At 37.7% G+C, this 12,265-nt stretch overlaps 1 protein-coding gene across 6 annotated transcripts in view; it reads left to right on the top strand.

The window, feature by feature from the left end:
- SLC4A7 (solute carrier family 4 member 7) overlaps positions 1 to 12,265 on the top strand; it is a 96,886-nt gene that overhangs the window by 74,919 nt on the left and 9,702 nt on the right. For all 6 annotated transcript variants that reach the window (XM_030007819.2, XM_030007816.2, XM_030007818.2 and 3 more), the window contains 7 exons: positions 387 to 520; positions 1,076 to 1,321; positions 6,151 to 6,256; positions 8,070 to 8,231; positions 9,238 to 9,351; positions 9,801 to 9,962; positions 10,224 to 10,475. In XM_030007819.2, coding sequence (XP_029863679.1) covers positions 387 to 520; positions 1,076 to 1,321; positions 6,151 to 6,256; positions 8,070 to 8,231; positions 9,238 to 9,351; positions 9,801 to 9,962; positions 10,224 to 10,475 — 1,176 coding nt within the window. The remainder of the gene's footprint in view (positions 1 to 386; positions 521 to 1,075; positions 1,322 to 6,150; positions 6,257 to 8,069; positions 8,232 to 9,237; positions 9,352 to 9,800; positions 9,963 to 10,223; positions 10,476 to 12,265) is intronic.

The following is a 12,265-nucleotide window of genomic DNA, read 5'->3' on the forward strand; positions in this document are numbered from 1 at the left end:
GTTCCAATCTATCTATCTATCTATTTTCTTTACAGAGACAGATAATTCTTTCTGTAAACTACATGTTGAGTAACTTTTTTTTAATTTGTAGTAATTGTTGGTATGTTTTTCCTCCATAGCTAGCAGGACTAGTAACTTGTTCTCATGGTTTTGGATGGCTTTATGTTTTTCAGGAGTGAAGTTATCAAAATCTTTTCTCCATGGTATTGTTATTGCAAAACTGTGTTAAGTTATTCTTGTCTCAAACATCAATATTAATTGCAATGTTTTTACATCTTGTCTTGTTTCTAAGTTAATGCGTCTTAAAACTGTATTTATGCAGATGCGATGCTAAATGCTAACCTGAAAGGCAGCATAGTTACAGCAGTTTCTTTTCCCCCAAACAGAGTGCAATAGAGTCTCTCTTTGGAGCCTCATTAACTGGGATTGCCTATTCTCTCTTTGCTGGGCAACCTCTTACTATTTTGGGGAGCACCGGACCAGTTCTAGTATTTGAAAAAATATTATTTAAATTTTGCAGGTACGTGATGCTTATATTAGCTCGATGCACTTTCTAACTTTCTAGCCTGTTAGAATAGCTGTAATTGAAAGCAGAGGTGTGTTAAAAGTGTATGTCCATGAAGGTGTAAATGCAGTGGCAAGAGGCTGAGAGATGAATGTGGTTTGGCAAAGCTGTGAGACACTGTGAGCCTTAATGAGAAAATCAGTGATAAGGAGTGGCTAGGACTTAAATAAAAGTTATGTTCTGACTGTGTGGAGATGTTGGCTTTGGCTCTGCAGGGGTAAACAGGGATTGATCTGCTCTCTAGGAGAAAGCATCTAGGTAGTTCTGGAAAGATCATACCCATGATGCTTCCAAAGCTAGGTAGTTGCACCCTCAATCCTAGAAACACTTTGCAGTGTTGCTTTGCTTTGGTAGAGGATGAGACAGAAAAATTTCTGCTTCAGAACTAACATCAAGAGTGAGAAAAGTGGTGAATACCTATAGAGCCTGGCCTCAGTATCTGTTTTCAAATAGAACATAGTATAGGTGACTTTTGGCTCAGTTAATACTTTTGTTTCTTTCTTTACACAGGGATTATGGTCTTTCCTACCTCTCCCTGCGAACTAGCATTGGTCTGTGGACAGCATTTTTATGCATAGTGCTTGTAGCCACAGATGCCAGCAGTCTTGTGTGTTACATCACTCGATTTACTGAGGAAGCTTTTGCAGCGCTTATATGCATCATATTTATTTATGAGGCATTGGAAAAGCTTTTTCATTTGGGAGAAGTGTATGCCTTCAATATGCACAATGATTTGGATAAACTGACTTTATATTCGTAAGTACCAAGTTTCTACCTGTTAGTAAAACACATTGGGAAAATGCTTATAGTATAGAGACATATTGCTTACTGAACTGAAATGTGTGCCTCTCCCAGGATGGGTAGGAGGAACGCTGGGGGTGGTACGGGTATGAGAAACCTCAGAAAAATTCTATTCAGGATGCTGTGGAATTGAATTTTCTGTTAGCTATGGGTGGTTGGAAGGGATGAGGGGGTGTGACAATGCCTGCTTTAATTACAGCTTTATTAAAGGTCAGCCTGGAGATTAAAGGTCAGAACAGGAGTTCTGCCTTGACACTTTGAGAAATCATGATAGTTTATCCCACCTGGGTGAGGATTATTTCCAGGTAGCTGAGGCATGGAGAGCTCCTGCGACTTTCACATGCTATGAATAGGGAGTTAACATCTTTAAACAGTGTTGCTTTCTACTGTAATTATGGGGAATACTTGACTTTTTAAAATTTTTTTTTTGAGAGAGAGGAGAATAATAGGAAATACAATACAGCCATTTTTTTCCCCTTTCCTGACCAAGTACAACCATTAGTTCTAGTCATCACAGTAACTAGCAGTAAAAGTATCCGTACAAAAATAACTTTATTTCATTTAAAGAATGCAACAAGCAAGCTATTCCGGTGTATCTTTTTTATATTTGATTTATTTCTGTGGCAGTTGTATATTACCTACCTATGGTGGGTTGACTTTGGCTGGATGCCAGGTTCCCACCGAAGCCACTCTGTCACTCCCCTCCTCAGCTGGACAGAGGGAGAAAAATAGGACAAAAGGCTCATGGGTTGAGATAAGGACAGGGAAATCACTTGGCAATGGCAGTCACAGGCAAAACAGACTCAAGTGGGGGAAACTAATTTAATTTATTACCAATCAAATCAGAGTGGGGTAATGCGAAAATAAAAACTGAATCTTGAAACACCTTCCTCCTACCTCTCCCTTCTTCCTCGGCTCAGCTTAGTTCCCGATTTCTCTACCTCCTTACCCTGAGCAGCACAGAGGGACGGGGAGTGGGGGTTGCGGTCAGTTCATCACACATGGTCTCTGCTGCTCCTTTTTCCTCAGGGGGAGGACTCCTCACTCTTCCTCTGCTCCAGTGTGGGTCCCCTATGGGGTCACAAGTCCTGCCAGCAAATCTGCTCCAGCGTGAGCTTCTCTCTCAATGGGTCCACAGGTCTTGCCAGGAGCCTGCTCCAGTTGGGCATCCAGCTCCTCCGGCATGGCGTCCTCCATGGGCTGCAGGGGGACAGCCTGCCTCACCATGGTCTTCCCCACGGGCTGCAGGGGAATCTCTGCTCCGGCGCCTGGAGCATCTCCTCCCCCTCCTTCTTCACTGACCTCGGTGTCTGCAGGGTTGTTTCTCTTACATGTTCTCACTCCTCCCTCCCTGCTGCTGTGGTGCCACAGTTTTTTCCCCTTCTTAAATTTGTTATCCTGGAGGCCATACCACTGTCGCTGATGGGCTTGGCCTTGGCCAGTGGTGGGTCGATCTTGGAGCTGGCTGGCATCGGCTCTGTCAGACATGGGAGAAGCTTCTAGCAGCTTCTCACAGAAGCCACCCCTGTAAACCCCCTGCTACAAAAACCTTGCCACGCAAACCCAATACACTACCTTTTGGTGTGCAGCTGTACCAGTTCTGCATTAAAAGAGGTTGCTTATATGGTGAAATTAGCATTGAGTACTTTTTATACTGTGTGCCTTGACACTCTGTATTTTTTAGTTTTTGATGATATGCTTAAATCCTGCTTTATCTTTTGCTGCTCAGTGTGGAGTTTCCAAGCTTATGGTATAGCTTCATGAAATATGATGAATTGGGTTACCAGCTCACACCTGCCAGAAGGAGGAGATCCTGCTAACTGTTGCCGAGAGGAACTGCTCATTTCACATAGTTTAAAGCAAATCAAAAGCAAAGCTGTTCTTTGATTCATCAGCAGCACACAATTAACTGTCAATCAGTGATCCATATGTTCAGGATCAGTATCAGTAATACAGCAGATAAACCATAATGTGAGACAATTAAGAAATACTAGTAAGAACCTACATGTTTTTAAATTGTCTTGTATTACTAATCCCCCAAAGTTACAGTCGCACCCACACCAATAGTTACCTTCCAGCCCCAGACGTGTGGGTTACAGTCAGACATGTCTTTGAGGAGCACAGGTTTCTCTGCTTGTGCTCCCCTTCTGTTGGAGATGTGCATCTTCCAGCTTTATTTGTACCTGTGTGGTTCCCTGTAGTCTGCAAAGTTACACACTGGTGAGGGAGCTCCCTGCGAGGTCATGTCCCTACACCTGAGGTCGGAGTCCCTGCTTGTTGCACCCTGCAGTCAGTCCCTAGTTGGAGGGCAGACTATAGGCTGCTCTGCCTGGCTGAGGCAGAGATCATGATGCACACAGGGTGACTTCTGGCATTATTAAACCAGGTTTTGACAATATTGTGTTTCCACTCCAAGATCTCTCTTCACTTCTACAAACATTCATGCTGCTTTGATACTTCCTTTCAGGATGTTTCCTTTCTTTTTTTTTCTTATTCTTTTTTTTTTTCTTCCCCAAAAGTCTTTTTGTAGTTCCCTTGTTACTATTTAATCCAGCTGATGGTTGTCATCTTCCTCTTCAGTGTGATAAGTTTTGAGCAAACACCCAGGCTGGGACTGCTTTTTGTATTCCATTCACACATGGCATTTACGTTCACTTTCCTGTCTTAATAGCTGTTAAGACCAGGCCATGTTGCCAGGAGTGGGCCACAGCGGTATGCTCACTTCCTAATTTCTGCCTTTCTCCTGGCTGTTCATCCTGTTTTAGTGGCTCTGGGACCTCACTGGACTCCTCTGTGAGCATGTTAAATTCACTAATCTGGCAGAAACTGTACTGTAGGTCTTCTGACCCTTGCCACCTGATTGTGTTTTGCTATGCTAGCATAAGCCGGCCATGAGGGTGGAGAGAGGAAGGTATGACGTTTCCTTGGTTTAGCTCTGTGAGGTGTCACACATGTCTTCCAGGATGTGCCACAGACTTCAGCTTTGGTTTGTCCTATACTTTTTTTCCTACCACAAAGCTGTAGGAGATCCAGCCTTTTACAATTGCCCCCCCCCCCCTTCTTTTTTTTTTTTTTTTTTTTTTGCCTTTGTTCCCCCTAGTGGAGAAGAGGGTACAGAACAAGCATCTTCAGCTAAGTGTGCTAGAAGACAGTCTCAACATTTTCTGTTTCTAATTTCTCTTCCTGGATTTCCACTTACCTGCTTTGTGGCATCCTTTATCTTCATTGCATTTGTTGAGAAATTTGTCTGTCACTCTTCCTTCATTGCCCTTGTTCATGTAATTGCCTTGACCAACAACTAAAGATGCTTTCTTTTCATCTCATCATACTTACTGTTGCAATTCCTTTCTCTTCTCATAATTCTTAAGTTACTGTGTTTGCAACTGCCTTATAGGAATTACTGCTTTCCAGTCTTCTCCTATTTCCTTTTGCTGTAACTTTAGGATTCAGTTATCAAAAGAAAGTATCTTTACTTCTTACTTTTTTAAGTTCCCTAAACATTGTGCTTTGCAAATCTAGATTCTTTTCACCCATGCGCATTTAGTGCTTTTTCTTTCTTTACCGTTACACTATCAGGATGCAAGTTTGCCCTTCCATGGTTCTTTGTTTGTTTTTCAGTATCTAGATGAATCTCATAGATTTCTTGCTTATTATCTGTTTCTCTTCTACATAAATGTTTACATGTTAAACTTATGGTTTAATGTGCTTAAACAGCTTTATTTGAAAACATCCCATTAAATCAATACTCATTGTTGGTTTTTTTTTTTTTTTTTTTTTTTTTTTTTTTTTTTTTAACTGATGTGTACTTCTGTCAGCCTGAGAGAAAGGATTCTGCAGTCCAAGTTTGCAAACCACTGCAGTAGGGAGGGGCACTTTTACTTTTTCAAACAGTTATTAAAAATGCATGTATGCTGTTGCTTTAAATCTGAGCAATTCATGCATTTTATATCTTCAGTTAGCCCACTGCATACTCAAAAATGGTGTCTTAATTCAGGGTGACCAGTTTTGGTCATGTGTAGATCAGAAGGCATGCCAAATGCAAGATAAATGGCTAACTACCAAAATTTTAGAAAAGACTTGGAAACGTCTAGAGGCTAATGACATGTCTGGTCTGAAAAGGAGTTGCTGAAACTGTGTCATCTACACCAATTTTTTAAATGAAATCGTTTCAATCTGTTTTCTCTTATGTTGGTGTACAGTAGGACTAATTGAAGTTTGAATCCTTGTGGGATGTTATATTGTAACAGAAATCTAAAAACCTTAATTTGTACACAGTCATAGAAAACTGTTCATGCCAAGTTAGTCCAACTATTTGGAAATCTTTAGAAATAACACAATATATGTTCATATAGGGTTGTTGGAAGGTGGTGTCATTTGGATTTTTATCTTCACCTTTTTATTCACAATATGTAGAAGTCTGCATATATTATCTATTTCATTTTATTTTTCAGGTGTCATTCTATTTAAAAACTGGCAGATCAGTCATATAGTTAAGTCAACACCTTGCATGCTTCTAATTCTTTACAATACATAGTTTGGATATTTTGGTCCAATCTGTTAAACCTCCTGAGCAGTTGCTTCTTTGATTCTTCATTTCTCCCTCCCACCCTCGCAATAATCCTAGTTCATGTCATGTAAGGAGGAGTATTGTACTCTGCTTCTTTCATAGAAGGTCGGGCTAAACTCTGGTTTAAACTCTTCAGGACTTCTGAAATTGCTGCGATTGCTGCATTTTGGCACATACGGCTTAAAAGCATGTAAATTATTTTTTTTCTTCCTTTCAGATGTGTTTGTTCTGAGCCTGAGAAACCCAGCAATGAAACTTTGCACCTGTGGAGGAGTATGAATAAGTCTGTGGAAAATATAGTATGGAGTAACCTTACAGTTTCTGTGAGTATCTAAAAGCTATGTGTGTGTATATATGTGTGTGTGTATATTTATGTATAAAAAAGAAATAACTGCACAGTACCAGTCTTGATTAATATTTTTCATGTGGTTTCTTCTTTGACTTGAACCTGGACTGTTTTCTTTGAAACTGTATTTTTGAACTCTTATTCCTCCCATAATGCTTTAAACAGTCATCATAGTGGTTTGGATGAGGGAGTCCATGGCAGTAAATGCTAATATCATAAATGTCTGCTTGAGGTAGCTACTTTAATCCTGGTAGGCAGAACAGTTGTCTTTCTGAAGCGCAGATGAATATGATGAGGTGAATAAACAGGAGATTGTTTCCTTCAGTTTCCTGGAAAGGATGAACAAATACTTTTAAGATGTGAAGATGGAATCTGCAGTTAAAATGTGGTAGCAAACATGTTTCATTAGTTTGTTAGGCATCGGTATGAAACTAAAACAGAATCAAACTACCTACATATTGATTGGAAGAAAATAATTATTTGGAAAATTGAAGGTTAAAAGGGAAGATGGAGAGCTATTTTAGGGAATAGGCTTGAAAGCATTACCTTCTAAACTGGGTATTTCATAACAGTATTTAATTTTGTGGGTAGGTGAAGAGGAGGAAAGTTATCATGTGGAAGTGATACAGAAGGCTTTTAGGAAGAAACAGTTTTGCTGATTAGTAGTTTCTTGGGTGGGATTCAGTTGCCTAAATGCAGCTGTCTACAGCTGCTTTGCATACCCTGGCATCTGAAGGCTATCTAAAATGGCAGTAGGTACCCATGTATGGGCTCTCCTGGTGTGTGAGCCTAGACATTCACACTGAAAGTAGGTGTTTTGCACAGCAAAAATACTATGAAAAACCTCAGTGCTTTCCTTGAGTTTTAGCTGTAGTGTCTTCTATGTACCACCAATGGCTCCCAGTCTACTGTAATCACCTAGGATGGCAGTTTCTCTTGAACTTAATTTTTGTATTTATTTTATATTATTATTAATTTTATATACCTTTTCATTCTCTTCAGCATCTGTAGTCTTTCTGGAGAGACAGAACTGATCCAGGATTTGGTGGTCCTTATAGTCAAAGTAGATTGTTAATGGGGAGAATTTTTGTCATAAGTTAAATTTTCAATAAATTAACCTGTTTAAAGACTAGGTTGTGGCAGTGCTGCTTCCAACTGTTTGATTTATTGACTTTTTGTTTCCTTGTACTCCATGTGCCTATTTTAATTCTTTACTTTGCATTTCGGTGAGCCTTTTGGATAGGGATTGTCTGACTTTCTTTTTTATTCAAATCCATTATTTCTGATGCTTTTCTACTTTACTAGAAACTTTTTTTCTTACAGTTGGGTTAATCTTATTTTGTAAGAGTCTGTTTTTTCCTTAACTGTATCAGGACAAAATAAAGAGGTGGGAGAAACTGAGAAGAACCTTTTTTATGTTTGTTAACTTGAAAGTTGATGTTGGATAGTCTGCTTTTCCTGGGCTTAGTCCTCAGTCTTTATTTATACATCCTATCTTGTGATACTTTGAGAAATAGAATAGAAATGAGGTGAATTTAAAGAATTTGTTTCTTCTTGGTCATCTCCCAGCATTTTGGCATCCTGAAATAATCAATGATGGCTGCTGTGGCTCTTCTGGAACAGACAGCACATATTTTTGGCATTTCAGGATGAGGTAGTGATGAAGGAAAGAACCCCCTTTTTGGGATTGTGAAAGGTCTCAAATGTGTTTTATATCGAAAACCTACGAGTTAGGTTGAATGTACTAAATGAATAAAATGTAGAAATTTAAGGAGTTTTTCTCTTTGTAGGAATGTTTAGAATTTCATGGTGTGTTTCGTGGATCAGCTTGTGGCCGTCATGGACCATATATTCCAGATGTTCTCTTCTGGTCTGTCATATTATTCTTTACAACATTTTTCCTCTCCTCTTTCCTTAAGCAATTCAAGACCAAACGCTATTTCCCAACTAAGGTAATTCTGATTAGAGACTATTGTTATCTTGTGTTAAATACATGAGTATAACTTACCAGAGTTGCATTTTCTATTTTGCTTCAGCACTTGTATTGGGATATTTCTTTTAAGACAGAAAAAGAAATTAAAAACAGAAAATTAGCTAATAATTAAAAAAAGGAAGACATTAGAGGAAAGAAATTGGCTGCAGAAAATTCAGTGCTTACTCTCTACTTTCCTGTAGTTACAACAAGATGTTCTAAACATTAGAAGATGTGAGCAGTCCATCTCCCCATATTAATGGGTATTTCCAGGTATCATTTGGAGAGATAATACTGCTGCTGTTTTCCTCATGTAGCTGTACAGGACAATTGATGGCTTTTCCCACACTGCTGATGTATGAAGGGTTCTGAGTGATTCCTCAGGGGATTACTATTTCTAATAGAGGCTAATATAATGATTATCCTTGGACTGATTTACACAACTTACTTCTGCTAGCCAAAATAAAGCAGTTAGATCTTCTATAAGCTTCAGCTCATCCCTACAATGTGTTTCTAATGTTTAATAAAGTCACCTTTGATAACTTGAAGCTGTTGCAAATTGTTGCAAGTTGTCCCCCTCGTATCTATTAAAACATTAAATGTATGAATATTGATTTCAGAACAATTCAGTGATGTTACTGAATTAAGCTACAAGAGACTAGCTGTGATGGCCCAGCCTCTTAGTAGGGTTGAGGGGACAGGAAGATGAGGAAGGAGTTATTTTAAGTAATTTGCTTCTTGCGGTAGATCACTTCTAAATGAGATAATTGGATGAACAGTTTTACAGAATACTTACCTTCTGCAACTTCATGATATGCTGGCAGGCAGCTTAAATTTTAAAATAAAAAGAGAAAATATATATAATGTTCAGTGGTGTAGTATAATATAAAGAGACTTCAGTATCCATAGGGGAGAAAATTGTCTTGCTATACATGCAGATCATAATGATGAACAAGCAAGAGTTAACACAATTCTTTTCTTTATAGGTGCGTTCTACCATTAGTGATTTTGCAGTATTTCTGACCATAGTAATCATGGTTTTGATTGACTATCTTGTAGGAGTACCTTCTCCTAAGCTTCATGTTCCAGAGAAATTTGAAGTAAGAAATAAAACCTTTTAAAAAACTTAACTTTTTAAATGCTTGCAATTTCATAGACAGTAGAACAATGGAATTGTATAGAAACAGAAATTAATCTTTTTTTACTTACAATGTAGTTGATGAAGTAACCTCCCTTTTCTGCTTTGGATGTATGTCTCATCTGACAGAAGAGACTATGCCTTATATTATAATATCACTGAAAAGGAAGCATTCTTTTGTGCAAATGTACAGAAATGAAAGAATGGAATGGGTTTGTTTTAATTTTTTCCATACAAATGTCACATTCACATGTAACAGCTAAATCAGTCTTTTGGTCAAAACCATTGGAAAAAAAATCTGAACACATATGTAAGAGACTGTTGGTCTGTTCATTGCAGCTGTTTGTAGCAATAAAATCTTCATTTTATCTTTAGTTATTTAATTTTTATTGTTGATGTTTGTTTTTTCAGCCCACCCGAAAAGACCGAGGATGGTTCATAGATCCTCTTGGAAGCAATCCTTGGTGGACACTCTTGATAGCTGCTGTTCCTGCTTTACTCTGTACCATTCTCATTTTCATGGATCAACAAATAACAGCTGTTATTATAAACAGGAAAGAGCATAAGCTGAAGGTAAAAGTAATTTTCACGAAACTCAAATGTTGTGTAAGTCTCAAGTTTATTTTAAATCAGATTCATTGTGCAAGTCTGTGAAACATTACCAACAGCTACTAAAAAGTTGCATGTATTGACTAATAAAGAATAAATACAATTTTGTGGACACTCTCGAAGTATCTAACTTTTGTAGTTATCTGTTATTTACCAGCTAAGTTATAAATATGGTATCATATAAATAGGAAGTTTATAAAATTATTTGTTTGCTTAATTTTACAGAAAGGCTGTGGTTATCATCTTGATCTGCTCATGGTTGGTGTTATGTTGGGGATATGTTCTATCATGGGCTTACCGTGGTTTGTTGCTGCAACTGTCTTGTCTATAAGTCACGTTAATAGCCTGAAAGTTGAATCTGAATGCTCAGCACCAGGAGAGCAACCAAAGTTTTTGGGAATCCGGGAGCAGCGAGTGACAGGATTGATGATTTTTGTCCTGATGGGGCTGTCAGTGTTTATGACCTCTGTTTTAAAGGTAAAAGACAGTTTTTCTAAAATATTTGTGTTTTCTTTGTGCTTTTGATTTTGATATTGCTAGGAAGTTTTGTTATGTGAAGTAAAATAAGCCTGGACTCATTCTCAGATTGCCTTTTTAACAACAGGTGTTAGTTGAATAGAAATGATAGGGGGAGATGTAAGAAAATGAAATCTCAGCAAGCTTGAAATGTAGTGAGTAGTGAAGAAAGCAACCTTTGTCCATGTTACCTGATTTTCTTACCAGCTATTTTTTAGTTTCTCAAGTCCATGTTGCCTGAAATAGGTCTTCTGTAGTTCTTATGCGAGTGCATAAATGGAGAGTGAAAAGGAGTGTGATAAAGATAGAAAGTTACTTGAGCAGAAGTAATATAATATAGTAGAAGAAACAGAAACATCTGGTTTAAAAAGTGATTATGAGAAGTGATATTGTTCACTTCTCATTCTGATATTCAGCTTATTAAACTTCCTTTGATGTTTAAAGTGTCAAGATTATCTTATGCATAATCATGGTGTAATATAGATTTTGCAGGTCGTATTGTGGCCTCAGTTTACATTTTCTCTCTCAATTTATATCCATAGTGCCCTTCCAAAGACTTTATTGGAAGAAAACCAATCAGTTCAGTTGGCTTTTTGCTCAGATTTGAGTAAGATCCATTCAAATTCTACTTTGTTGTTTCAAATCCAATAGTTGAGGAGACATGAAAAAACTGACTTTTGTTGCCCAAATAGCATATATGGCATAAATTGCTTAATTGCTAATACCTTTAAAGAACTTTGTAAAAGTCTGTTTAAAGACATATCGCAAGTCATTTCACAAACAGGTATCTTCTAATGGCTGTTTAAGTTTAGGTAATGGGAAGAAATAAACTTATGAACACACAGTTATAGTTTAGTAATTAGAGCTACATATTATAAATTCTTAATAGTTGACCATTTGTATGTGTTAAAGAATGTAAAAGTCTGAAAACAATAAGGCAGTAGCAGTTATTAAAAATGAGTATTCAGATTTGACAGTCCGTCGTTGAAAAGCTACCAGGAGCTCAGCTGTATAATGGAAATGATCAGAATCAGAAGCAGAAATATTGAAATAGATTTATTGTTGCTCAAAAGCAAAAGATAAAGATGCTGATTGCTGAAGCTAGATGTTTGCCCCATGTTTTAACAGCTGATTCTTAGAAACTAATGCTTTTATTTTTTTATGGAACCAAGGGTAGTGGGAATGGAATTATTACTCTTTACTCTTTATGAAATGTTTTTCTTTTTCAATGTGAATGGCTGTTACTGTTCAAAAGAAGGAAGGAGAACAAAGCCTTGCATCTGTAGGTTGCTGTGCTTTTGTTCCATGTATTAATACTGATTTAATACAGTAGAAGGTAACATAAATGAAGTAGTAGCATGTCAAGTTACAGAGCTTACAGTGAAGACCTAGATCTATACACACACACACACACACACACACACACACACGTATATATATATCTATGCAGTAATGAATCTTTAAGGCACAGTTTTATTCCAAGCTATTTAAGTTTCAGTAAAGACTTTTGTTAAGGCTTTGTAGAAGCAGTTTTTATTAAGATTACAAACTGTATCTTGGCTGTCCTTTACTCAGAAGTTTCATGAATTCAGGAGCAAAGAAAGCTTCGCTTGCTTTGTGTAGGCTACAGAGGTTTGATGCAAGTGCCGCTGAAATCAGTGGACAAATTCATTATTTTGGTAAGCTTTAAATTTATCTTCTTATTGGAGCAAAATTTAGCCCTGAATAATTAGCTGATCTTCATAGCTCAG

This window comes from Aquila chrysaetos, chromosome 3 (assembly GCF_900496995.4).
Source record: "Aquila chrysaetos chrysaetos chromosome 3, bAquChr1.4, whole genome shotgun sequence".
NCBI classification, from domain to species: Eukaryota; Metazoa; Chordata; class Aves; order Accipitriformes; family Accipitridae; genus Aquila; species Aquila chrysaetos.